The 27,437-nt window shown below is 51.5% G+C and overlaps 1 protein-coding gene and 1 long non-coding RNA gene across 4 annotated transcripts in view; one reads left to right on the plus strand and one right to left on the minus strand.

Moving 5' to 3' along the window:
• SHOX (SHOX homeobox) overlaps positions 1–3,704 on the minus strand; it is a 28,960-nt gene extending 25,256 nt beyond the window's left edge. The window contains exons 1-2 of one of the 3 annotated variants that reach the window (XM_077343360.1): positions 3,294–3,704; positions 768–1,539 (exon numbers count right to left, since the gene is read on the minus strand). In XM_077343360.1, coding sequence (XP_077199475.1) covers positions 768–1,104 — 337 coding nt within the window. In that variant the 5' untranslated portion in view covers positions 1,105–1,539; positions 3,294–3,704. The remainder of the gene's footprint in view (positions 1–767; positions 1,540–3,293) is intronic. The other 2 variants (XM_077343362.1, XM_077343361.1) reach the window with 2 other exon arrangements.
• The window catches only part of LOC143840179 (uncharacterized), a 35,178-nt gene continuing 9,446 nt past the window's right edge, over positions 1,706–27,437 (plus strand). Inside the window, exon 1 of the long non-coding RNA XR_013232057.1 lies at positions 1,706–1,880. This is a non-coding gene — a long non-coding RNA (uncharacterized LOC143840179). The remainder of the gene's footprint in view (positions 1,881–27,437) is intronic.

A 27,437-nucleotide genomic window follows, 5' to 3' on the forward strand; every position in this document is an offset into this window, starting at 1 on the left:
TTTTAAAAACAGAGGAGGGAAATCCAAAATGCCTTGGTAAGGAGACACTGTAAGGTCCAGAGTTCCCATATTGTTTCTGGAAGGGCAGGAGCCGGTCTAGACAAGCAGGGAACAGAGGCCTCGCCGAGATTGGGAGCTATTTTAAACCAGGGGCTTATGGGGAGGGGAGTTGTGTATCGGGACCAGCTGGCCAGGCCAGCTCTGATTCCCTCGCACGAGCCCCGGAGACGCGAAACCTGTCCGGATGGCCGCCAAGCACTTTCTCAACTTTCTCCTTCGCTCCCCAGCTGGGGCTCATTTCAGATGCCTCTTTCTTTGGGAAACCGGGAGCCGAAAAGAAAAGAGCGACCAGGCTGAGGAGCGAAAACTCGACTTAACAACAGGGACTCCACAGGAAGGCGCCGAGCGGCGGCGGAACAGAGGCAAAACGGGACTCTGTTTACAAAACCAAATAAAACCAAACAAAAGCTCCCGGGCACGTTCCCCTCTTCTTTTGCCCCATCTCCACGCCCCTCTGTGACCCCCGAATTCGTGGCACCCTTCCCCAAATTGACCCTAATGGACGCTTCTACCTGGAGGCGCAGTCCAACGGCTGTCTTGGCCCGAAGGCCAGGCCAAAACGAACGGATTCCCAGCTCCTCGCCTATTGTTCGGAGCCGAGGGCGGTGGGCAGAGGAGCTGAAGTTCCCAACTCTCCCCTAGCCTGCCTTTCCCCCAAGATCGGCCCTGGGGGGCGGGGGGGGGGGCTTGGGCCGAGGGCGCCTTACCTTCGGCGGTCCTGCCGGCGTGGTTGAAGTCCTTCAGCTTGTCCTTGTCGCTGTCGCCGTGCTCCTTGAAGAGGTGCACCGGGCAGTGGGCGCCGCTCTCGGCCAGCTCCTGCAGGCTCGGGCCGTCAGCGCTGCCCAGCTCCCGCGAGCGCGCCAGCCCGCTCTCCAAAACTTCCCGGTACGTGATGGTGTCCTTTTTGGAGCCCGGGCCCCCGCCGCCGCCGCCGCCGCCCCCGCCGCTGCTGCCCCCGCCGCCGCCCCCTCCGCCGCCACCGCCGCTGCTCTCCTTGCTTTTCTGGTCGAAGGATTTGGAAACGAAGGCGGTCAGTTCTTCCATGGCGAAGGGGCGGGCGAAGCAAGCCTTATCCACAGTGAGATCCTGGCCGGGTTTCCGGCACTCCGCGTCCTCTGCCCGAGCGGCTCCGATGGGTGCTGGGGCGCGGGAGGGGCGCGGGGGGTGCCTGCACGTCCGGGTGCTTTAAATTTCCCTCATTGCCCGCCGCAGGGCCGCGCAGAAAGACGGGGCGCTGGGCAGGGGTTCGATCCCGCCTGCTGTTATTTATGCCTTTCAATTGGAGATCACACTATTTATACGCGGCTCCCTCAGCCCAGCCCCCCAGCTCGGGCTGTCTCCAGCAATTACTGCCTATTCCACAGTCGCGGGCGGACTCGGAGGAGCGATCTCCCCCACCTCAGGCCAGCAATTGGCTTCCTTTGCATTTCATCACGCTTTGGCATCCCTTGCACCTTGATTTAGGGGAGCGCCAAAGAGCTGAGAGAGAGAGAGAGAGAGAGAGAGAGAGAGAGAGAGAGAGAGAGAGAGAGAGAGAAATCCAATGAAACTCTCCCCCTCCTCTTCCCCTCCCCACCCAGCCTCCTCCCAAACAGGTATCTCTCTGCAATTCCTCCCCCCCCCCCTTTCCAGCAGCTTGCAGAAACGAAACACCACCAAAAAATTTTTTATAAAAGCGGAGGAGGACTTGATTGGCCTTAAGGAGACCGCTCTGCTTAAGGACACACACCTAGAAGGCAAAGCTCGTCCGGTAACTCTTGCTAGACACCCGGGAAGGGGGAGGAAATGAAAGAGAAAGAATCTGAGTGTTCAATAAAAAGGTAACATCCGTGCAAGCTTGGAGGCGTGTTGTTTCTTGTGATCCTTTGCTTGTCTCCTTTGTCGTTGGTGGATTGATTTACATCTAAAATAGTCATCTCTTCTCCTCTCCCCCCCCCTTCTCTGTACATTCTTTAATATGTTCCTTTTTTGCTTCTCGTAAAGACCTGGGGGCGAAGGGAGGTTGATGCGTTTTGTCTGGTCGGGTTGTTCGGGACTCGGAAGCTTTGGAGACGCAGCCCGGATGGGCTTCATTGCTACCGAGGGCCGCTGGGGGTGGCCTTGTGAGTCCGTCGCAGCCAAGGCACCCAAAAAAGTCAGGTGGCCCAGGAAGAGTCCTGCCTTGCTTGGGGCAGGAGGGGGGGCCACTCGGCCAGAAGCCTCCGGCCCAGGAAGGCCACCCGCTCGTTAGTCTTCCAGATGGCACAGGGCTCTTTCTCATAGTGCTTTGTCACTTGCAGAGATGCACCAAGGGTCACAGAGATGTCTGTCTGTCTCCCCTCCCCCCCATCGTGAGGGACTCTTATGCGGGGGGGGGGGAATCTGTAACAAGCAGCAGCCCAGTATGACACTGCCTGCATTATTTCGAGCAACCTCCCCTCCAAAGACGTGCTTTCGCTCCTGCAGGGTCCCGATCCGGTTATGCTTACCTCCGTAAGGCTAAAGCGGTGTGCGCCGAACACCGGCGCAGCTGGATTCTATGCCTGTTTACTCGGAAGGAAGGAAGTCCCGAGGAGGACCTGTTCTTAGGGCTGTGGTCCGAACCTAAGAACTTGTACCGAGAAATCGCTCTCGTTGAGTTTGGCGGAGTGGGTCTGAAAGCCAACGTGCTTCGCCTATGAGCCTTAAAACGCAATATTGCACACAGGCACACACACATACAGCCGGAAGTAAGTCATTAAAATCAACGAGGCTTTAGCGTCCAGTAAATGGCGGTGAGTCCGGCTAACATTATGGTAATCAGCGGGGTTTTGGTTTTGGTTTTAATTGCTAAATAGGTGTCAATTCGCATCCTGAAGCCGGCATCTAACTCCAGACCGCGGGTTAACCCTGCAGTGACGGTTCATTCTCCCTACTTGCAAATGTGCAGACAGCCAGAGAGAGCTGCATATCAAGTGGATGCCCCCCCCCCCTTTGCTGGGCCGGAAAGAGGATGGAGATGAATGATCACATCCCAGATCACAAAGGAGGAATTCGCCTTCCTGAAGACGCCTCCTCAGTCCAGTCCTGCTCCAGACTCCCAGATCCCCTAAACACGCCTTCAGGTATAAGATCCTACGGATGACGGGTGAGGAGAGCTCCCGCAGCCATGCCCTGCTTGTTGGGAGTACCGAATCATTGTTTCCTTCCTAACACGCCTCCTTCTCTCCCCACCCCCCCATCCTAAAGCTGGCTCTTGTCCTATGCACGCTTACCTGGTGGAAAGTCCCCTTAAACACAGTGGGACCTGCTTCCGCGTAAAGGTGCATTGGATCGTCAATTCCACGTTTAGTCACTTGCAACGGAATGCCATGGCTTTTTGCACCGGACCTGTTTCTGGCAAGAAACCGGGGCGATCTCTCAGTGGTTCCCAGGGTGCTGGAGCCCGGCACAGGCGCGCACGGCCTCTTCCGCTGGGCCCCTTTCTTTTCTTTTCCTTTCCTTTCCCTTCCCACCCCTCCTCCGAAGGCTGTTCTGAATTAATTCACCCAGAGCCACAACAGCAACCTTGGCACCTCCGCCAAGGGAGAGGCGAGGTGAGTGGAGGAGGGGATGCAGGAAGAGAGGAAACAATTAATAAAAGCGCCTTTTAAGAGGAGATCAATTCCAGCGTGAATTTTAAAATCATTATCTGGAGGGACGAGGATTGATTGCAGCAGATGGGTCTCCTCCGACGGCTCTGGCTCTCTCCCCGGGCGGAGAGCGGGGGCACCCTTTGAGCGGAGGGAATGGATCCCGCCTCTCCACACACGCCCATGAGAGGCCAGCCCATAACCGCTGGTCCTCCATGGCCCCGACTCAACTCCTCAAAGGGCCATGATCCCAACAGTCCAGAATGTCGACCCCGTCTCCCACATCCAGCCATCTCTCAACAGCCAGCCACCCACCCACCTCATGCCGATCCAAGCAGCTCAGGGCACTCGGAGAGCTAATCTTCACAACAGCCCTGCAAGGTAGGAGGCCTAGAGAGAGTCCACTTTATTCTCTCCATTCCTCATGTGGAACCTGGCCTTCTCTTCCGAGGATCAGCAGAAATACTAGAGCTGCAATCTTAGGCGCCGCTTCCTTGGGATTAAATCGCCTCCAAGATTTATTCCCTAGTGACTATAGACTTGTGCTGTGAGTAGAGAGGTATTTCCTAGGAATACACATCACTGAGCAAACTATGTGTTGCTTGGGCCGGGAAGGGCAGAGCAGTTGGAGCTATTCTTTAGTTACACTCAAATGGGTAGCATTTGAAGTAGCCCAGTAAAACCTGTAGCACAATGGTCTGAAGTAGCACAATAAAATCAGAGTCCAGGAGCACCTTTAAGACCAACAAAGATTTATTCAGGGCGTGAGCTTTCAAGTGCAAGCACTCTTCGTCATACTCTTGAGTCTGACGAAGAGTGCTTGCACTCGAAAGCTCACGCCCTGAATAAATCTTTGTTGGTCTTAAAGGTGCTCCTGGACTCTGATTTTATTTAGTTACACTCTCACCCTTGCTCAGATGAGTGAGTAGTTTAAGAGTGCTGAGAAATAACCAATCCGAATGGCGTGGTCCTAGAATATTTGAATGAAAGGCTAAAGAGCAATACAATTATGCTAAGCTCTGAACCATCCCCGGTTCTGCCCCTTGAGACCAGTGGCCTGGGGAATGAAGGCCCTCAGCAACAGAGGGAAGCATTTTGACTGAGCAGCTGCTCTTTAAGTTCTGTCCCAAAGTGTTGTCATTTTGGTCATTAGGAGCCCTGCAGTCCTCCAAGGCCAGCCTCTTGAACAGGGCTGCTCAAAGCTCAGCTCCGTCAAGGGGAAGGTCCCGGGTGTCTTTGTCCCGCTTCCGAGTGAGCCCAAAGGTGGCCGAATAAGATGCTGCTGCCGCCAGGAAGACCCCCGCCCTGGCATTTAAGGTCTTTGTATAGAAAAGGTCAAGTGTGAATAAGAGTAAAAAAAAAAAAAAACAACTGGAAAAATTACGACCATTCAAACGCCGCATTACTAAAGCCTTGGATGGGACTTTGAGCGCTAGAATTTCGGGTGTTTGAGAAACTTTCCCCCCACCCCAAATCAATTAAATAAAGCCACCGATGTTCCAATGGGTGAACTTTGTGCCAACTAATGTTGGGAAGGGAGGTGTTTCCAGTCTCCATTTGTTGGGATAAAGGATTTCGTGATCTGGGATCTTAGTCTTTCCTCAACATCAGTGAGCCCGATATAGACGATATGAAGTGGGCCTGGCCAGATTTCTTGCCCCACGGTCGCTGTGGAAGGAGGAGGATGTTCCCAGACATCTACACTCAGAGGGGCAGAGGACACGTGGCTGGCAGGGTCGTCCACAGGCAGGCAAGCAGGCAAGCAGGCAGGCAGGCAGGCAGGCCGGCCAGCCCCATGTCTGGTTTCGCTTTGGCTCATTTTCTTCTGGCCTCTTTGCCCAGGAGTGTGCGCTGGTGTCTGGGCCCGAAGCCTCCTTTGGGGAGCAGACCAAGGCCGAGCCCCTCCCGGGCATTCAGGAAGAAGCGGGGGGGGGAGGGGTATCCATATAAGGGCCCTACTGAACTCCAGCCCGGGAAGCAAAACCACCTCGATATTTCTTCCCCTGACATTTTTACGAGCGTCCCGTGGCAAACATTGGTTCACCTATTTGCAACACAAATTAGGGTTCGTTCTCGTCCGTGAGTTGATGAATTGGGCCATGGAAGGAGGAATAAGAGGGGGGGAATGCCCAAGCCCGCGTGGTCAGGCAGAGGCGATTGGACGCGCACAAGGCGCCCCCCCCCCAAAAAAAAGGGATTGGGCAGGGCAACCTGGACGGTCTCCGCGGGGCTGGAGAAGCCTCTTCTTCTCAGGCATGGGTCTGGACTCCGAGCCTCTCTCGCCTGCCCTTCTTGGCAAGAACCGACTTCTCCACCAGCGGAAAGTTTGCTCGCCCGAGCTCTGCGGACACCAGTGGCCCCCGCCCCCATCCGCCAGCAACCCGGCCAGAAGGCCTTCCAGAATGGGCCGAGCTCTGCTCGAAGCCTGACTGCTGGCGAAGCCACCTCGGCCTCGGCCGCCCGTAGCAAGGCCAGGGGAGGGATGCCACAGCGCTTCCGCCGAGGGTCCCGTGAGACCCGCCACCTCCCATTCTCCTGCCCAAAAGACCTTCGGGCCCATCTCTGCCTGAAGTATGTGTGGGACCAATTCAGGTCGGCAGGACACGCCCGGAGACACCGGGCCAGTGAGAACTGGAGACCAAAGGCCAGGAGGATAGGGACACTCCCAGGAGCCCCACAACCCCCCCCCCACACACACACACCCTTTGCCTCCCATCAGAAGGGTTTCCGTCATTAGACACCCTTTTTAATCAGGATTGAGACAGCCGCCCCCCCCCCCAGTTTTACAACAACTGGGGGGAGGGAAAGAGAGGTTGTCTAAGACAGCCTGCCCGTTGGCTTCCCCCACTGGCCGGTCTGCCTTGCTCCTCTTCTCCGGCTGATGGGAGGGGGGGGGGTATACTGCTTCGAAGTTCGCCTTGGTGCCTTCGCTACCTGACCAGTCGACAGTCTGCTCATGTGGCTGCTCTCTTGCTCCAAGGCATTGGGTCATCCGCTGGGCCTCCAAGCTTTGGTTGGGGAGAGCAAGGAAGGAAGGAGCACCTCACTTTTATTGCCTCCCCGGCTCTGTCCCCTTGCAGTCCCAGATCTAGGCCAGCGCTCGAAGCACGAAGCACCAGGGTGACCGGCTGTCAAGCGCACCCCTGCCCTGCCTTGCTCGCTTCAAAGGCAGGCCTGCTGAGGAAGTTTCCCTTCGGGTCCTGAACGCTCCACGTTCGCTCGGGAGGGCCTGCGCCTGGACCGGGGAAGCGAGCCGTGAAGAAGGAGACCCCCGCCCGCCCGCCCGCCCGCCCGCCTGCCTGCCTGCCCGCCTGCCTGCCTTGGCAATGCGCTGGCCGAGGAGCCGGAGCTGTCTTTGGCGGCTTCGTGGCCCAGTCTTGGCTCCCTTTCTGCATGTCTGTCCATTGAGCAGTAGGCATAACCTGGCTTGTCGGGGCTCCGGCAGGAGTTCTAGCTGCTGGGAGGTTTTGGTGTGTTTGTTTTACATGAAAGTAACACCCCCCCCCCCGCCGCCGCCGCCACCCGCCTTCACGGCGCATCAGGCCAAGGCCAATTTGTCTGATGAATAGGAGCGGATGCCGCGCTAATGCTTCGCAGTTTTCCGCCGGCTGCGCCGCTTGGCGCGGTGTTTTGGCTGAGGTTCCCCCTCCCCCGCCCGACCCTTTCTTCTCCCAGTCTACTCAATATTTATCAGGATCGATCCAGGGATTTCAGAGGGCGGATTAGGTGCGCGTGTGCGCGTCTTTCCCTTAACGCATTTCAAGTGAGAGACCTTTTTTTTTTTTTTTTGGGGGGGGGGGGAGAAAAGAAAGCGCGCCCGTTGCTTTTTATGCCCTTTATTGATTTAAGCCATAGCCGCGTCTCCCGCCGAGGAGCTAATAGATTCTAATTCAAGTAGGGGCCCTCAATCCTGATTATGAATGGAATGGATTGATCCACCCCAGCCACACGGCTCCATCTACAAAATTGAATAAAAGGCGTGATTATGGCGAGGGAATGCGTGGCCGGCGTCACGTGACAGCCCTCCCGCCTCCGTCTCCTCCCCCTCCCCCCCCCATTTAAAGATTTATTTCAGGATCATCCGCAGGAGGGAAATGCGCTGGGATGAATCAGCTTTTATATTGCACACACACACACACACAGCGCGATCCCGTGGGAAGTTCTCTTGCGCAAAGGCCGCTGGAATGAGCAGGGCCTCTTCATGGCGAGCAGGCTGGGGCAAGACAACTGCGCCAGGGCCCACCGGCTGCGTGTTCCTGGGCGCTCGAGGAGAGATTTTAGGGCACTTTCCCCAAGCAGCGCCTGGACAGTTGCGGGATTTGCGCGCCTCCCCCCTCTTTTTCTCTCAAGTACCTGGTGCTTTGTGAGTGGGGAGGGAATGTCTTGTTAAGAAAGAGGGTTCCCCTTCAGACTTATCACCTACTGAATTTCTCCGTGCAAACAAAGCAGAGCGGATGGATTTGCTGAGGGGCTCAAGCCACAGCATGTGCAGGGGGAGAGGGCACGATCCAAACAATGCTGAGCAATTCTTTGGACTGGAAGGAAGGAAGGAAGGAAGGAAGGAAGGAAGGAAGGAAGGAAGGAAGGAAGGAAGGAAGGAAGGAAGGAAGGAAGGAAGGAAGGAACTAGCTGGGAGAATCTTAATCGATTAATATGTATGAACCGTTCATTTCATTCAGAATAGATTGTAAACGTGGTTGATCATCTCAGCAACGGCCCATGGCTCTTCCTAGGTCGCCTGTGAATATCTCTCATTCAAGCAGCGCTGGGGAAAAATTCAGGCAACATTGGTTTCCTGATCCTGACCTTTAACCCTCCCCCCCAAGTGTATGGGTACTTTAAGAATAAAATTCTCCTTTGTCCCATTCTGTAAGTGCGGGGCCTCTGGGCGACCTCTTCCTTACAGCCTCCCCCCACCCCCAAGAAGCCACGTCTCACAGAGAACTTCTTTAGGAAAGAGCCGATCTCTGTGCAGACCTTCCACTCTACTTTCTGCGCCAGCTAAAAATAAAGAGGCGAGCGCTTTGGGACACACAAGGATGCCGCATCTCTGGGACTAGACCGTGAGGCTTTCCAGGACAGCTTAGATATCAGTGCTCCAATTGGACCCCTGGTTTCTCCTCCAAAAAACAAGCCCTTCATGCCATCCAAAAACTGCCGTGTATTCAGGCCTGCGTTCTGGGGAAGGAAGAGAGTTCATAAAGTTTAGCAACTTCTGATTTATGGGCTGCACTGCGAGCGAAGAATTTCCGTGGAGGGCTGAAGACCTTCCCAGTAAGGGTGCAAAAGGAATCGGCCCTGAGATTGCCACCCCTTTTTAAAAAGGCCTCAGAGAGAGAGAGCGCGGTGTATGGGGGACATTCCTCTCCATACACCCTCTTTCTCCTGAGCAAGGGATAGATGGACATCTGCAGGGGTGTCATCCGCCCTGGAGAAATCTAGAAGGAGCTGAAACTGAAGCCTAAGAAGAAAAGGCTTCTGTTGAGCGTGAACCGGAACCGTCTGCGGAACCTTCGCAGCAGACGGCCGGCGGTGGAGTCCTTTCATGTGCGTGGAGGGCGATTCTCCGTTCTTCCTTTCACAGTTCCCTAGGATGATCCACAACGGAGTGAAGTAAAGGGGGGCATTTCTGTCCTTGGAGAGAGTTTCAGTGATCGAGGTAAAGGCTCCTTGAGGGAAAGACAAGCAGACAGAAACCCTCAAGTTTTAAAAAATATTTTTTTAAGGAACTATTGCTTTCCTCTGAGTTCTCAGGAAAGATTTACAGGATTATGAAGGCGGCAAGTGGAAATATTATACACTGGAAGCCTGGCGTCTCTCTGGGATTGTACACCATTTGATAGCAATTTCCAGATGTTAATATCTTGTGCGCGAGTACAAAAATCAGTGTATTAGGAGAGCGGCTATTATATTTGATTAATTTGGTGCCGTTGAGGAAACACTACTGTGTGTGGGGGGGTGTTTTTTTAATTCCCTTCATTTAGAAGCTGGTCTCATTCCCAGCTGGATGAATGACTTTCTAGGTGCAGACAGGATACACGCAGCCGGAAAGGGGGCGGCCGCGCAAACCTGGCATCGCGGGTTTAGACAGAGGTGCCTATCAGAGCTGCTGCTTCCCGGGGCGCCCTGTGCGGCCGTGGCGAGGGCTGACCGGCACCTACCGCCGATCCGGCGCACACGGCAGCTTTGCTAGCAAAATTAAATAAACACATTCCAGGGTGTCTCTGGCTTGCTCTTTTCCTCACTCATTTCCTCACCTCCGCGCTGCAAAGGCTCAGCGCGATCCCTTTCATCTGGGGCTCCGATGGACTGCGGTCTCCGGGACCCGCCTGGGGATCAGTGCCTAAGGTCTGGTTCGGAAGGACTCCCCCCGAAGAAGTCTGTCCAGCCCCCCGCCAGGGAACGGTGGCATAAACCATTCGCTTTGAGGCAAGATCAACTTTGCCCCAAAGTCCCAAGTCTAGATCAGCTTCCGACCCGGCCACATTTAAGAACTGTCCGCACCGATTTAAACGAGAGCAACTTCGGTAGCTCCCCCGCTGGAATGAGCAATGATTCCTTCCTAACTTCATTTTGACTGAAGCCGGCGGGATAGTTTTGAACGCGACTGGCTTCGTGGGAAATGTATTTGGGATCCCTTGTGGCATCTAGAAGAAGCCTTAAATCCCTGGACGGGTTTCCACCGGTCCGCATCGTTGCAGAGTCCAGCCGGCCAAGGGAAGTCAGCCGAAGGGAAGAGGAGCTGGAATCTCTGAAAGGGGGGGGGGGGGGCTGTAACTTTCGCAATAAAGGAGCTGAGGATATGCCAAGCAGTTCTTCACTCGTACCCAGATTCCCAGTATGCCCGGCCAGACGGACATTTCTACTAACATCAACTAGACATGAGTTTTTGACCTACCGATATGTCCCTATAGATCCATCAGTGCTCAGCTGGGGAAGCCTGACCCAGCCGATCCTGTGCACGTTTGCTCGGAAAGACGCCCCTCCGCCTTCCTTGAGATTTCTCTCTCTCTCTCTCTCTCTCTCTCTCTCACACACACACACACACACACACACACACAGAGCCCGTTTGCCAAAAGTCTGCCAAAACAGTCCGTCTGGGAAGGAAGTCATCAGCCAAGGAAGCGCATCCATTCAGGCGCGGGTAGCAGAAGGCAGCGATCCCGAGCCGCTCTCTGCAACGAAATGGGTTGCCAACAGTGCCCGGACAAATTGTCCCCCTGTCCCTTTAATGGAGGCTTAATGTGTGCAAATGAGCAGTGAAAGTTTTTCCTGGTGGGGGCCGCCTGAGAAGTAACATCTCGTTAATCCTCTATTCAAGGGGTTAGTTGGTGTTTCCCGCTGGCTCCTCGGCTAAGTCGGAGTCTGCTCTCTGCCCCCGGCCTTGAAAGAGGCCCAGTTGCAAGTCTCAACCCGGGCTAGTCCCTGGGCCACTTGAGAGGCGAGCCTGGCCAGCCAGTGCCTGGGGCGCGGCTGGGCTCAGGACCTCACGCCAGAATCCCTCCTGCACAAGGCGGGGGGGGGGAGCGTGGTGGGCTAGCGTGGTGGGCTGTGGTTGCCGGGCGGTGGGGGGTGTGCGTGTGCGTGGCGGTGCCCTCCCGCGCCCCATCTGCTCCCCCCCTCCCTAGGCCAGTGCAGACAAAGCGGGGGGAGGGGGGCGGGCCCGGCCTGGTGGCCGCTCTAATTGAGGGTCCAGCTGCAGCCCTGGCGCCCTGGCAGCGGCTGGCCTGGCGGGCTGCTCATGGCCTTTCCTCGCCCCCAGGGGCTCCTGGCCCGAGGCGAAGCCCGAGGCGAAAAGCTCAGCTCGGGTGTACAGCTCTGCTGGACAGCGGCCAGATACCCGCCTGCCGCCCAGAAAGCCTCACAGGCCGGGGCAACGAGGGAGACGGCAGCCAGGGCAGCTCTCCACGCCTGGCAATGCGAGGGGGGCGAGGGAGGCAGGAGATGCCAGCCGGCAGCCTTGGGGTCCGGCCCCTGCTTGCCTACAGGCGCCCGCCTGATGCGCACTTTCTCCATCCCTTTTGAGCTGGGGACACTGCGAGTCCACTCGGAGAAAGTGGCAGGTGGGTTGTTCTCTCCCTTGCGGAGTTCCCCAGGGGTTGGCCCTAAACAATGAGTGCTACCATGCAAACACCAGTGGCTTCTGTTTGGCCCCCACCCGCATACACACAATTCGATTTCCAGAGGGGGAGTTTTGTGAGTTCGCTGCAGCCAAGAGGAGAAGAGGTCTCCTAGTACCTGGGAGACGAGAGGATTGCCAGCTTTGGAGCCTTCTGGGAACAGAGACAAGTCCAAGTCAGGAAAGTAGCTCCTTTTGTCTAGTCTTGTAACTTTCCCATTTAGATCTTTATATGCTGCTTTTCCCCTAAGTGGGAGAACAAAGGGCTTTACAGCATCCTCCACCTCCTCCATTTAAACTACACAACAACCCTTTAAGGTGGATTAATTTACAAGATAACATCTATTACCATATTTGTTTCTCCAGCTTCTTCAGTAGGTCAGGGATTCCCTTTGGATATCCTTGATCCTAGTCTTCCCCTGGAGGTTTCACAGAGGTCAGTCAGACACCTCTGAGTTGACCTTGTCCTTTCTTTGGCCTTGGAGCAGACTGTCTCAACCCAAGCGTTTCATGTTGAATGGCCCTGAAAGGATTTCCAGAATGGGTGGGCGTAAATTTATTTTCATTTATTTATGTGGGTATGTATATAAAATTTGTTAAACATTTATCAGGTGATATGACCGTATATGGTCATGTTGACCTGCTTCCCTTCCCAAAATGGCCAGTGATATGCCTGGGGGTGGGAAGGGGAGGGGCCTGGGTGGGTATGTACACAGCTATGATTCCCAGCCATATTCTATAGGATCCTGCCTCTTCTGGGGGCTTGTTTCTCCATGGTAAAGAAGTTGCAAAAGGCTAACAGAGATATACTCCCTTTGACAAGGGAAATTTTACTCCTTAGTATGAACTTCTGTTCCTCCGTGGCTGGATCTCCCTAGCTCTGGCCATGGGATGGGGCCACCCACCCCAAGGGCTGCCTTTGGTACACTTCTGCCAGGTCCGACCCAGCTGTTTCTTTCCTGAAGGGCTGAAATCCACTTCTCAAGAGGGATTTCAGCATTATTTCTCTGCTGGTCTGTTTTGATGGGGGATCAGTCTGGAAGGTGCTCCCCTTCCCCAGCTCAGAAACATGGGCCTTTCCCTCCCCTCCCCAGCCTCCTCTAAGGGGCCTTTCAATATGCCATCCGCAAGTGATAGATAATGCACTTTCCATGTGCTTTTGCAGCAGGATTTTCTTGTGTGGAAAGGGAAAGGCAACTTTTAAAATGTATTATCCACTGCCTGTACAGTGAGTCTGGGTGCTTTTCCACTGGAGGAGGTCACACCTTTCTGGGCCTGAACAGTAATGAACAGAGCCCAGTGGAAAACTCATTGTTCCTTCTTCCTACCCTTCCACTTAGAGGCACAATGCAAACTACTGGATATCAAGAATGGCCCTAGTCTGATGTTTGACTGGTAAATGGTGATCTACAATTCAAGACCTAGCCAAGTTCTCCAAAACTTCTGAAATGTCTCAGGGTTCTTGTCGTTCCAGGCCACACTGTCTCCTGGAGCTGAGCTGATGCAGTTTGCTCAATGCCCAGTATGTCCAAGTGTTTTGTGAGTTTTCTAGGTAGGCACTGCTCCAAGGGCTCCAATGACAACTGGCAGGATGGTCACATTCTCCTTCCAGGAGCTCTCTGTTGGTAGGTCTTGGTATTTTCTGGTCTTCTCCTGTTCTTTCTTTTCTATTCTGCAGTCTCCTGCAGTCTTACTTCTATTCTTCAGTGATCCAAACCCTGGTTCTCATTTTTTCCCTACAATCCTGGTATCAGGAATACTCCAGGTGCTTTATCTGTTTGCAGTCAGAAGTCATAGAGAATTTTTGTGTTGCCATTCTCTATGTTCTTGTCTGGTTTGTGCTCCCATGAATTTCTGGCCGATGGGAAGCCACAGTATACTTCTTGCAAAGATTTCAGTACAACAGAGCTACAACTCTATACTGACAACATTCTTTATAGTCAGTTTTTAATACCAGGAGAAATTCAGCGCTATGTGGATTTGACCCTCCCCCCCCACAACCTTCCTCCAATGGCAACACTGGATCCAGAATAAAAAGTTATAAGGGAATATGTGCAACCAAGGCCCTATCGGTTCTTCCCAGGCAATGTCCAGTTTCTCCCCCCCCTTAAACTTTTGTGTAAAGCTCTGCGTCCAAAGCCACCTGCAAGCTTCAAAGGTCTGAACTGGATTCAGTGAGTTTTGCCACCCCGACATTTCTAGGATGATGGACTCACGTGGGGTGGCCTTATAGGTCTGAAGCAGCAGAACAAGGGTTGAGTCCAGTGGCCAAGGAAGTTTCATTCTGGTACTAGCTTCTGTGTGTCTTCAGATGCAGACCAAGTGAGCGTGCATACGAAAGCGCATGCCTTGAATCACACCTTGTTGGTCTTAAAGGTGCCCCTGGGCTGGACTAGAAACTTTCTTTCTCGGACAGTTAAGCCAACAAGGCAAGCAAAACAGTCCCGCCAGTCATCGTCAAGGCAGGCGCTCCATCCTGCTCATTCCAGAGTGGTAGCAAAAAATAAACAGGCGTTTTAGTCCAGGACAAACCTTGATGGTTTGAGTGTAACAGGACGCCAGTTGTATCTGACCGAGGGGGTGACCAGAGTTTATGCTGGACTTAAATGGCTCCAGTCCTTAAAAGTGGCCCGAGGCTCCTCTGAGTTTGGGCGATGAAGTCAGGTCTCTGTTACAAACTAGTCTGAAGCTGGCTGATACCGAACTTGGTAATCGGTCCACTTCTGTCTACTCTGGGCTGGGACAGGGGAACCGGCCAAAACTTTGGGCTGGCTCACAAACGGGCTGGCTCCCGGAGTCCCTTCATCAAAGTGCTCAATCGCCTATCCGATCCTGTGGCTTTCGCAAGGGATGCGCGTCCTGCCGCACTGGGCCTCAGTAGAAGGGCCTGCGGGAACGGGTTCATCGCGGGCCAGAGGAAAGCGCCCGGCCTCCAGCTGCCTGACTATTAGCCCTTGTGAGGTGGCTTGGTCTCAGCCCTGGCCTCTGACTTGGGGCAATCCCCAGCAGACGACTTTCAAGGCAAGCGAGCAGCAGAGGGGGATTGCCCTCGCCTTAGCCTGAGGGGCCTTCCTCGACGGTCTCCCATCCAGGAACCGAGTTCCGACCCTGTTTAACTGCTGAGCTCCTTCCCTTCTGGGTTTAGGGCATACAAAATGGTGAGGCCAGAATAAAGAATCAGACGGCTTTTCCCGTCCTCGGAGAGGAACCCCAGTTGCCCCTACCCACCCCTCCAAACACACACACACACACACACACACACACACACACACACACCATTAAGGGTGGCGGGGAAGACCCTCCTGCTTTCTCCCAAGTGGCCAGGGCTTTGGTTTGTAGGACAGTCGCCTCAAGGTCACTTCCCAGTATGTCCTTTCTCTTAGGTCGGTGCTCCGGAGGAGACCTGCCCTCTGGGGTCGGGCTGCCAGGTGGGGCGAGAATCGCCCAAGAGAACCGGTGGCTCGGCTTCTGCTTGGGGATGCCACCCTGGAAGCCGCAGCCAGCCCCTGAGGCCAGACGAGTGCCTCTTCTGTCTCGGCAGAGGGTCCCCGACGCATAAAGGAGCCTCCGAGGCACCCAACCGGAGACAGGCAGCAGTGGGATGGCTGAGGTGCCTCGATGGCGAAACGGGAGCTCCTGAACTGGAAGCAGGGCGCGAAGCTCCTGGACCGTTCATCCTCCCGCTTCCTCCCATCAGGTCCCTCTCACTTCCCCGCCAGCAGTCGGGTGTGTGTGTGTGAAGAACCCCAGGCAGGCACGACTGTGGCCCTGGGCAATAATAGGACAGCCTTTCCTTACACACACCCCTCTTTTTCTTAGAGGCAAGTTGTGAGGCCCTGAAATTACCCGGCAATGAATTGGGACCAGCCGAAAGCTTTTTAGGGACTGGAAACCGAATGCAGCCAGGAGAGAGGGGTCGTTTCCCTTTGGGCAGACGGAAGGGGGTGTGAAGAAAGCCCCCCCCCCCACACGCACACACACTTGCGGCCACCGCGCGGCAGGGCGGCAGCGGGGTGGGGGGATGAGACGAGTCCCGTCAGCTTGAAAGAGGCGTGGCTCCCCCTGGGTCGCCCGAGGGGGACGGGACTGCGGGATCCTTGCGGATGGGAGAGCGGAGAGCGGAGAGCGGAGACTCTGCTCCGGGGAAGCGAGCGGACGCGCCACGGCTGTGGACGGCCGGGCAGCAGGGAGGGTGCCGCTCGGAAAGGGCAGTCGGGCGGGGTCCTGTCGAAGTCTCGAGCTCTGCTGCTTCCCGGCGGCAGGTCGGGACCTTGGAAGGGCCGGCAAGTGCCCTCTTCCCAGCGGTCCCCCAGCCCTGGGCCAGAAGAGCAGGAGGGCGCCCAGGAGAAAGGCCGACCCGCACGGTGGGGACCTTTGCGCCAGGCGGAGAGGGGGCGACTAGCCCAAGGTCCTGGGCAGAGCAGGGACCGGATCCTTGACCCCCTCCCGTAGAATCGGGGTGGAAGCCCGCCTTAGGCTTGGAAGTTCTGGATGCAGAGACCCCCCCCCCTCCAGGTGCCAACGTCTCTCCCCTTCTGCTTGCTGTCAGGGAGATGATCACTCTCCAGCCACGCTTCGCAGGATCACCTTTGACTGTCTCAAGGTCACCCAGCTGACTTCCTGTGGAGGAGTGGAGAATCAAACCTGGTTCTCCTGACTAGAGGCCACCGCTCTTAAAACCAGGGCACCAAGTCCTGTCTCCCTGGGTTTCTTGACATCAGCAGATGTCTGAGCACCCTTGGCCTGGGGAGACAGCCCACCAGCCAGCCCAAGAAGCGCCAGGCTTCCAGTGCTAGAATGGAATGGCCCAGGGCCATAGACTGCAAATAAAAGATCTTCCCTGGTTTCTGCTGCCCTTGTATTTAGATCACGCAGAAGGAAAGGGGAGTTGAAGGGATCCCAGAGCAAAATGTCCCCCGCCCCACACACACATGCACCCCTGTCCTGCAAACCTCCCCCACCTGGAGAAAATGGATGGACATAACCCCAGTCACAGAAAGAAAGAAAGAAAGAAAGAAAGAAAGAAAGAAAGAAAGAAAGAAAGAAAGAAAGAAAGAAAGAAAGAAAGAAAGAAAGAAAGAAAGAAAGAAAGAAAGAAAGATGTCAGTGGCAAAAGAGCCTTAATACTTAGACTCATATCCAAATTATCTTCCCTTTTTATTCTAGCTCCAAAAATATCTTAACTAAAAACTTCTCTATTCCCCCCACCTGGCTTCCTGGTTCTCTGCAGTAAGCCATGATCCCGGGACATCAGCTCCTTTCTTTGTCTCTGTGTGTCATAGTGTAAAGAACTGGTTTCAGTTTTCCGTTTCAGTTGGATTTGGATTCTTGGTATCCAATGCTGCTCTGAGGCCATTTTAGATTTTATTCTCCAGAAGGAATCTTGTTGGCACAGCTGGAATTTGTCTTCTATTGGAGCTCCCTTCAATACTTCAGATACAAAGTGACAAGGCTGAGTTTGACCCTTAGAGAGACCTTCCTTTGTTAGCATAATGTAAACAAATAAAAAATAATTAATTAACTTCAAATATCCTTCACAACATTTGCCCCTTTTACATTTTATCCTCCCCACTTTGGGAGGTAGGTTTGGCTGAGAGTGGCCCCAGTCACTAAGCAAGCTTCCATGGCAGAGCAGAGATTTGAATTTGGATCTCCAGATCCTAGACCGATATTCTAACCACTATATCATGCTGGCTGTCTCTTAGGAAAAACTAAGAATGTTGGTTACTATTCGTTATTCTGGGGCCTGGCTATCTGGTTTAGAAAAGGTGAAGTGGAGTTCAGACTCAGAGGAGAATGATGCAGAGAGTCCTCTGCTTTTTCTTCTCACAGTGCTACAGACAGACCTGAATTGTAGCTACTGCCTTGGCCTCAACCAGTCTACCTAGGATGGCAGCTTGACCCAGACCAGCCAGGAAGATGACAATGGGCAAGATAATCTCTCCCCCCTCCTCTGGTGTCTCAGGTACAAGGTGCTTCAACGGGGCCCCTTCACACTCAAGTACATTGCCCAGGTTCTGTGAGGCACCACACCTTGCAGGCTTTAGACAGAGGCCGCGTCATGCTGGAAGAAGTGTAGGAGGAGAACACTTAGCTTAGACTGGTTGGGGCAAGGCCAGCAACAATGTTAAAGTGAAGAGGAGAACAGAAATCCCAAAATGGGTATCCAAAGTGCACAGTAGCAAGTGCAAAGCGAATGAAAGAGCTTCTGCGGTTTGGAGGAGTCTGCATGCAGCGCTGTCCATTGCAGCCTAATGGGCAGAGGAGCTCTTTGAGCCTTGGCAAAGCATGCTTGAGTCAGGAGGTAACAGCAAGGACAAAACACAGTCTTCTGGGTGCAGTGCTGAGAGCCCAGGAGGACAACACTCGAGGGACAGCACAGGGACTCCTCGTGTGTATGGACCTTATAATAAGCACGTTATCGTACAGGTATCATCTTCCTAAGGATTCTTCAGACAACCTTCTGAATTCTAACACTGACAGACTACAAAAGTCACTGAAACCTCATCAGACTTAGCCTGGCTTTGGGGTGGTACAGGGGACCCTTCCCATGCTAGCTCCAACCGGAAAGTGCCAGAAAAGGAGACATCCCATATCTTGGTGATTCCTCCTCTTCTCTTGCTGTTGGTTAACTGAGGTCTCAGGCCTGTTGTAAGCAGCTGTGGAAACTAGCAAGGTTGGCCAAATGGCCCCCAGATGTCAATTAGCTTCCTTTCCCCTTGCGTTGCCTTGCTAACCCTGGGATCTGGCCGGAGACCGCCATGTGCTGTGCTGTGCTGACTTCCTCATGGGGAATGAGTCATGCACTCCCTCCATGCTCTTAATTAGAAGATTAGCAGCTGCCAGTGGCAAACTTGCCTGCCACAGAAAAAGAATTTCCACTCAACCCAAAGCGTGGTTAAGGAGACTGTCGAACCAGTTCCCCTCCAGGGGCACTGGGCCTGCTTTCTCCATTAGCGCCCAACTGGAGAGAATATGAAAGGGTGTCTGAGAGCTGGAGTGCCTGCCCAGGCTCAGGAGGGAACCCACCCGAAAGCTTGTTGCAGCTGTACTTGGACTAAGACAGCTGCTGCTAGTGCTGGGGGTGAGGTAAGCCCCAGGGACTGAGGCTAAAGGTCTCTTGCAAATGTGCAAAGAGATGGTGTTGGGTATTTAGGAGGGAGGGACCCAGGCCACCCCCCACACACCTAAATCTTCTGGCAGCTTGCATAAGCTGAGAAGCTGGGTGTGAAACAGAGTGCAAGGTGATCAGGGGCAGTTAAGTACATTGCCTCTGGTCACCTTTTCTCTCCAAAAGTATTTATAGTTACTAGGCTCCCTGTGGGGATATCCCTTTCACTGTTACTTCATATTGCTTCATGCTCCCTTTTTCTTTCTTTCTTTTTTGCAGTATTCAGGGCAGACTTTGCACTGTAGGTTTCCTTTAGGAGTGAAACAGTGAGAGTACCAGGCATTTATGGTTCCTTTGTAATAATCTGTTTATTTGCAAAGACACTAGCGAGCAGGCAGTGCGAATGACACTGAAAGGAACAGGAGCACACCGAGTTTTGTCAGTTTTGTGTAGTAGCCTTCTCAGACCCCACAGAAGAAGAAGAAGAAGTTGGTTCTTATATGCTGCTTTTCTCTCCCTGAAAGAGTCTCAAAGCAGTTTACTTCGCCTTCCCTTTCCTCTCCCCACAACAGACACCCTGTGAGGTGCATGAGGCTGAGAGAGCCCTGATATTCCTGCTCGGTCAGAACAGCTTTATCAGTGCTGTGGCAAGCCCAAGGTCACCCAGCTGGCTGCATGTGGAGGAGGAGCGGGGAATCAAACCTGGCTTGCCAGATTAGAAGTCTGCACTCCTAACCACTACACCAAACTGGTGAAGAAACCACAATTGTGACATAAGCCATATGAAATCAGGCAAAGTGACACCACCTTCTCTCAGCCACACCCCTCCACACACACTGCTTTCCACACAGTGTGTAGGGCTCATGCAGCTATTGTTGCTGTTGGCAGCATCCTGCCACAATGGGTTCAGAGCAAGGGCTTCATACCGTCCCAATGACAGACAAAAAGGTATAGCTTCATCGGAGAAATAGCAGGTGTCCTACATGGCTCTGGGGTAGAATGACAGAGGGAAGGGCAGCTTGGGCCAGAATTCTGCAGGAGTGAATGAGCTTATGTTTTAAATAGCAAGTCATCTAAGTGTTCTGCTATTTCACTTCTGGCAATCTTAATTCCCTCTTTCATGCAGCTTGCTAGGAACAGAAATGAATGGTAGGAAGGAGAAGACGCAGCAAAGCCACTGCCTAAATGTTAATTTAAAAATTTTCACTTCACAGGAAAATGTCTGTCCCCTTTTCATGTTGAATCTTGCATCTATAAAGCTTCAATGAGTATTCTGCACGTATGTAAAAAAGAAAAGAAAAGGACTGGGAAGATGGAAACAGTATTCTAGTCAAGTAACCAAAACAAAAATTGAAACAAAAAAAATGTTATTAAGAAATGTATTATTTTGTCCAAAAGAGAACGGAAAGATGCGTCAATGAACCTCACAGTTTTAGTATTTTAGTAGTCTGCTCTATCAGCATCACCATTATATCTCAGCATAAACTTGCTGGTCCCCAATATAAACAACTAAAACAGCACAACAGTGCTGGAGAAATTCCCAAGCTATGCACAAAAAAAGATGTGCCAGCCTGGTGGAATGAACTCCCAAAAGAGCTGAGAGCCCTGGCGGAACTTCTTTGGTTCCGCAGGGCCTGCAGGACGGAGCTCTTCCACCAGGCGTTTGGTTGAGGCCGGTGAGGGAGATCTGCCCCCTCCTCTGGTATCCTGTCCTAGGTTACATCTCCACTGGGGTCCATACAGCAACAATTGCCAGCTTGGTATTTTTTTGGGGGTGGGTGGGTGTTGGACCGTGGGTTTTCTCTTTTTTTTGAGAGAGAATGCATGGGTGGGAATGGGTTTTTTAGCTGTATGATTTATTCTTGTTGGTTGTATTTTATCAATTGTTGTGAGCTTCAACAAGCTAGAAGTGGCAGTATAAAAATTAAACATAGAATCATAGAATCATAGAGTTGGAAGGGGCCACACAGGCCATCTAGTCCAACCCCCTGCTCAACGCAGGATCAGCCCTAAGCATCCTAAAGCATCCAAGAAAAGTGTGTATCCAACCTTTGCTTGAAGATTGCCAGTGAGGGGGAGCTCACCACCTCCTTAGGCAGCCTATTCCATTAAATTATATGTCTTATAAATTAATCCAAGAAAAGGGGGGATTCTGAAAAAAAACAATCTGTTGAAGATAGAAAGTAGTTCAGGAAGAAATAGAATGTTAAGAACAGCTGGCTGACAAAGAGAGGGAAGAATGCAGAGGGGAAATACAACTCAAGGCCCCAAGAATGGAAGGGGAGAATGTGAGAGGTAAGGTGGGATTTCCAGATTGTTTCCTCTCACCTATGATGCCCTTTGGGTTCCCAACCTGCCACTATATCTAACAGTCAATGAGCGGCCCTCTGTATGAATGATGAAATAAGAATCATGGAGCCATCGAAGGGAGCACTACTCTGCCATGCAAATAAAAATGTAAGTCAACAAATATAAACAGGATTTCCCAAAATGGTATGATGCTCTGAAGATGCTCTGAAAAGGCAGAAGTGTTGCGTGCCAGTTCAAGATGGTGAAGAACATGTAGGTAGCCTCATGCTGAGTCAAGTCATGGGTCTATCAAAGCCATAATTGCCTACTCAGGGCTTGTAGCAGCTCTCCAGCATCTCAGATGGAGGTTTTTTCACATCACCTGCTGACTGACCTTTCTAATTGGAGATGCCTGAGGTTTAACTGGGGACTTTTCCATGTTAAGCAGGAATTTTATCACCAAGCCATCATCCTCCCCAAGAATAATCCAAGAAATCAGTCAGCATGGTCCTGAAAGTCTAGAGAATCCTAGAGGGAGAGATTTTTAGGAGCTGGGGTGGGATTTCCAAAGGATGTGCCCATTGTAATTCATCAAGCCTTCTTCCATGCCATGTGATAGTGCTGTGTCTGATCCCTCCATATAGATTTTAAAACCACACAACAGGGTCTGGCACAAGGAGGAGGGAGATTTCTATATGCCTAGAGAATTCCTGCGGGTGAGGGAAAATGCTAAGTAAGGCCTACAAGACAGAGTGCTTTTGCCAGGACAGTTTGAAAGTCGAAATGCATTTACTGTGGTGCTGACATCTGTTTAATGTTATTGTTTTATTGGTTCATTGTTTTATTGGTTCATTGATCATTAAAATTCTACTGTTTTATCACTGATGTACATCGAGAGTGTTGATCACTGCCCTGAGATGGCTAGTCCATGAGGGGTGGTATACAAATCGATACAATAAATAATAAACAAATGAACAGTAGAAGGGATATGCCCTAGTGTTTTAGGATTGCTAATGCACAGTCCTTACGGTCCATTAATAAAGCAGTCCCCAACCTTTTTACCACCAGGGGGCGCTAACACGCATGTGCGGCAGCTCCGCTCATGTACGTTTGGGTCTGGCGGCATTCCGGTGGCTGCGCTTGCCTCTTCCCCCGCCTCTCACAGCAAGAAGCTAGCCGGGCTGTGAGCGAAGCAGCCGCTTTGGCAGCTGCTTCACTCATGGCCTGGTGAACTTCTCGCTGCGGGGGGGGGGGGGAGAGGCAGGCACGGCCACCGCCAGCCCATTACTGAGGCCTTTGCGGCCTGGTACCAGGCCGCAGACAGGGGGTTGATGACCCCCACATTAATAGACAAACGGAAACAAGTGGCTTGCTGTTTGTTTCCATTCAGCATAAGTCAAATGGCCTATAGACAACTCTTGGAACAGGTCAGGAGGTGAGGAGAAGTTGATCTTCTCCTTCCACCCAGCTCAATGAGGGTACTGTAATCCAGTGTTCTAGGATCAAAACTTTAGTTTCCAATTTCACAGTGTTATGGGATTGATTTAACAGTGCTCCTGTTGAAGAGCAAGGGGAATATAAGTTGTGGGCATCTAACTTCCACCCTAAGCCTCAAACATGAGGAATCAGAACAATAACAATTTAAAGCTGAAAGTCAGAGGTTAGGGCAAGCAGCTTTTACTGAGATGGGGGGGGGGAGAAGAACCCAAGGTGACTCACTTAACCTTTAACCATTTATCAATTTCAAGTCCAGACTCAAAAGGAAACTGCACTCTGGGACTGGGACTGGTTCATACCTCAGGAGCTTGTCCACCCCTACAGTACTTTCCCTGTCTGGGTGAGTGTGAGGTTTCCCTGCTTCGCTAGCACAATGACATCAATATGTGGATGACTACAAGCTTCCCACCATTCTATCAAAATCTCCTGGTCTTTCCGAGCTACTGCCTGAGGTCCTGTGATCAAATAGCTGGCAGACAACAAACTGAATTAGCTAGCTAGCTAGACAAGACAGAAGTAGTGCTGGTGAAGAAGCCAGATGTCTCAAAGGACCTTGTACTTCCCATTTTAATGGAGCTCATCTAACACTTTTTGCCTCGATTAAGAACCCTGGAGTAACTGCTGGAGAAGCAAGTTAATGCACCCACAAAATTGTTTTTGTCCAGTTCAGTTTAGCCTGTAAGAGGTCCTCCTACATTGACTTGGCCAGTCTGGCAACTTGGATCCATGCCATGATAACATCGAGACTGGACTACTGTAATGCAGTCTACGTAGGTCTCCCCTTAAAGTAAATTCAGGGGCTCCAGTTAGTTCAGAATGCTGCAGCTGGATTATTATTGGAAGCTAGGCAGAACGCGCGTACCCTTCCCATTCTTCAGTCACTCCACTGCCTACGGATTACTGGGTTGATTCAAGGTACTGATTACCAGATGCAAAATCCTTCATGGCCTTGGTCCATCTCACCTGCAGTTCACCATATCATTTTCGCTCATCCCAGCAGGTACCATCCTGCAAGTGAGCAAAATCGATAACCGCCTGTGCAGATGCATTCTCTGTTACGGCCCCCACCTTATGGAATAGCCTCCCCAGTGAGGTTAGGAGGGCTCCCACTCCCCTAGCTTCCCACAAACAACACAAAATCGAATGATGCAAGAGGGCCTTTTGCATAGGTAAGTAGAACTGTACTGCAATGAAATGGTCAGATAGATGCATTGGAAAAGGAGCTGTAATTACACTCCCGACTAGGCAGTTTCTACACCACACGTGTACTTGATTTAGCCTATGGAATCCATCTGGAGTCTCTGTGAGGAAGGCAGATGATAAGTGATCAAACAACAGTAATAAGCAGGGGAGTTGAGAAGATGGACATGAGAGCAACTGCTTGAGAGTTAAGCTGCTTGTGACTGAATATCATCTGAACATGAGTCAGCCCTCTCTCTGGCTTTTTCCCCCAACATTCAGTTTGGATGCCATGTCAAGCAGCCCTGTCCTTGTCCAGCTTGTAAGACTTCTCTGAAGCATCTGGCTGGCACAGTACAGGGTTCTAGGCTGGCTGAGGGTTAGAAAATAAATTACATTTGTGCTGGGGCTCACCGTAGCTTTGGTTTCTCTGTGGTCAGGGCACAAAATTCTCTTGGCCACGGTTAAAGGCATGTATATCTCATGGCCAGATCATTAAAGTGACCTAATTTCTTCCACAGATAAGTCGAAGTTCTCATGTGTACCTGTGCAGTTAGATGTCATCATTTCAAGATTAAAAAAGAGAAAGTAGGCAGAGGCAGCCAGAGCTGCTTTTCCTCATGATGTACATGGCTGCCTACAGAATAACAAGAAACTCCCTAGTTCAGCTGTCCCCAACCCCCAGTCTGGGGACCGGGACCGGTCCGTGGATCAGTCGGTACCGGGCTGTGGCTCCTCCTCGTCCTCCTCCCCGGCTGCTGCCTCGGGGGCTGCCCTGCCACTCTGCCACTGGCTCACCTTTGGTGCTCTCTGGTGGCCGCCATTGATGGGGCTCCCCCTTGGCTGGCACTGCACAGGTGCTGCTGGCAGCACCCCCCAGTGGGCGGTGGGAAGTCAGGGGTGCCGCCGGGAAAGCAAGCAGAACAGGGGCTGGTGGTGGCGATATCCCTCGGCAAAAGACTACCCCCACCCGGGGCCTCAGTAAAATTGTCAAGCATTGACCAGTCCCTGGTGATAAAAAGGTTGGGGACCACTGCTAGTTGATAAGAGAGTGACTCTTGTGTTCCTGTTAAAGCCTTTGTGAGGTGTTACAAGAAGGCACTTAAGGGAAGAGGCTGAATCGGATGAAGCTTCAAGGCAACTATACACTGAGTACAAGGTTTTATTATGTATAAGATAAGATGACGTTACCCTGATAGACCTCATGTTCTCCTGTAGTTGCCCGGAACCATTTTTTAAGGGGCCCTTCCCTTACACTAGCCTCTCTTCATATTTGAATCACCAGCCACCAATGTTCATGATATCAGGTGACACACGTTTATGGTAGCATATAAGCCATGTATCACCACAGGTCTCTTCTACAGACTTTTTATAATAATATTGGATAATCACAAGGACTGGTTTAGAACCCTGGAGGAGCGGTGTGACTTTTGGGGATAATCACCACCGCCTGTGCAAAATATTCTTGATTTGAACAGTCCCCTTGTCTTTTTCATTGATGACAAGGCCAACTCTGGCATATATCAGGATAGGGATATGTCTCAAAGGGCATGTGCACATGAAAGCTTATATCTTGAAGTTAAAAAATGTTAGTCTTAAAGGTGCCAGTGGACACAAACTTTGGCTCATTCTGCACACAGTGGATAATGCTCTTTCAATTTGCTTTTGCAGCTGGATTTTCCTGAGTAAGTCTATGTGAAAGGGTGTTTTCTTTTACATTAAAGACCATGATGTTTCCCTTATGGGTGGGGGAACTTGCTGGAAAGTTATATGAAATTATGTTATTTTGCATCATTAAACATACCCAAAGTAAAATCTCATCAAACAACCTGCCAAATATTTTATAATGTGATTGGTCAACAGACCCCCAAGTTGCAATGGTGGGAGATTGAGCATCTTTATCCTTCAGTCTTTACAGCTATAACTTATCTTCCATGTCTGGATTAACAACAACAAAAGCTGTAGGGTTGTTAGCTGTCTCTTCTTCTGTTTTAGAATTCACATCCCATAGTAGAAAGAGCATGAAGGACTGAATCTTAGGGATATAAGGAGCAAACTAAAGAAACTGGCAACATTTTGTTGTGGGCTCTACCCACAACTTGTACCTTCTAATCCCTGTAGGGATACCAGTCCTCAGGTGAGACCTACCCCACTCCATGGAATTCCAGCTCATCACCAGACTAAAGAGATCAGTTCCCCTGGAGAAAATGGCTGCTTTGGAGAGTGATCTCCATAGCATTAGACTCCACTGAGGTCCCCACCCCATCCCAAATCTCACCCACTCCCAGCTCCATCACAGAGCTGTCAACTCTAAGTCCTTGTGAGGCTGCTAAAATATACAAAACAAGGGATACATTGTCAGAATAATCAGCAAAATGAAGGTGTGGGGGGAGGCTTCATAATAATCAGGGGGAAAGACTTAATATAACTCAGGAAAGATGCTATGGAGAGCACTTGAGTTTCAATTAAAGGGGAAGGGAGAGGGAAATCAGTGTAATCTAGAATTTGGAAGTTTAGAGAATCGGGGGGGGGGGGGTTAGAGGTGTTATTTTTATATTATTCCATCTCCTCCAATTCCTCATGAGCCCACATCTTGTGCTATACAAAAATCAATCTTGCAAATGCATCCAAACCTGAATAATCCATAACAAATATGTAGCCCATCTACTCTCATATATCTGTTTAAGTCAAACTCACTACACATGAAACTGACCTATATAGTCAGGTCACTGGGCCATCAACTCAGTCTGTTCCAATTGGCAGTGGCTTTGAACCCCAGTCAATGAAAGATTATTCCCAAAATCTGCTACCTAAGATTTCTCTTCATCTACAGCTCCATAGAGCCAGTAACTCCTTTGATAAGCCTAAGAAAAAAGAACTTCTTGGATGAAACTTTTAGGGGAAGGGCTGTAACTCAGTGGAAGAGCCTGCATTTATTTATTTTTATTTATTTATTTATAATTATATTTATTTTCTGCCCCATTTCCTGAGACTTGGATTGTATCATAGTAAAATGAGATATTACATATATATATATATATATATATATATATATATATATATATATATATATATATATATATATAATATAAAAATCTAAAAACACATTACAATCGTCACTTGCCTAAATTTTCTTCTTTTTGGAAGAGAAGGAAAGAGGAGGTGGGAGGGTCATTTCAGCCCTAGATGATGTGTAGATTAGGACTTTGGTGGGGAGGGCAGCATAGTGCAGATGTTATGTTGGGCTTCAACCAAAGGCCCTGGTGGAACATCTCCATTTTACAGGCCCTGCAGAACCATTCAAGCACCAGTTTGCATACAGAAGGTGCCAGGTTCAATCCTCAATATCTCCAGTTTAAAAGAAGAGGTAATGTGAAAGACCTCTGCCTGAGACCCTGGAGAGCCAAAGCCAGTCGAGTAGACAATTGATGGACTGTGGCCTGATCTGTACACCGCCCGTGGCGCCGCGGGCGCCACGGACTAAATAAAACAGTAAGGGGTTCTGGGGCGGGATGTGTCCGGGATGAGGAAGGGTCCGGATTGGACCCTTCCTCATGACAGACAACCGGAGGGACCAAACGGCAGGCGCGAA

Source organism: Paroedura picta, chromosome 6 (assembly GCF_049243985.1).
Source record: "Paroedura picta isolate Pp20150507F chromosome 6, Ppicta_v3.0, whole genome shotgun sequence".
Classification (NCBI taxonomy): Eukaryota; Metazoa; Chordata; class Lepidosauria; order Squamata; family Gekkonidae; genus Paroedura; species Paroedura picta.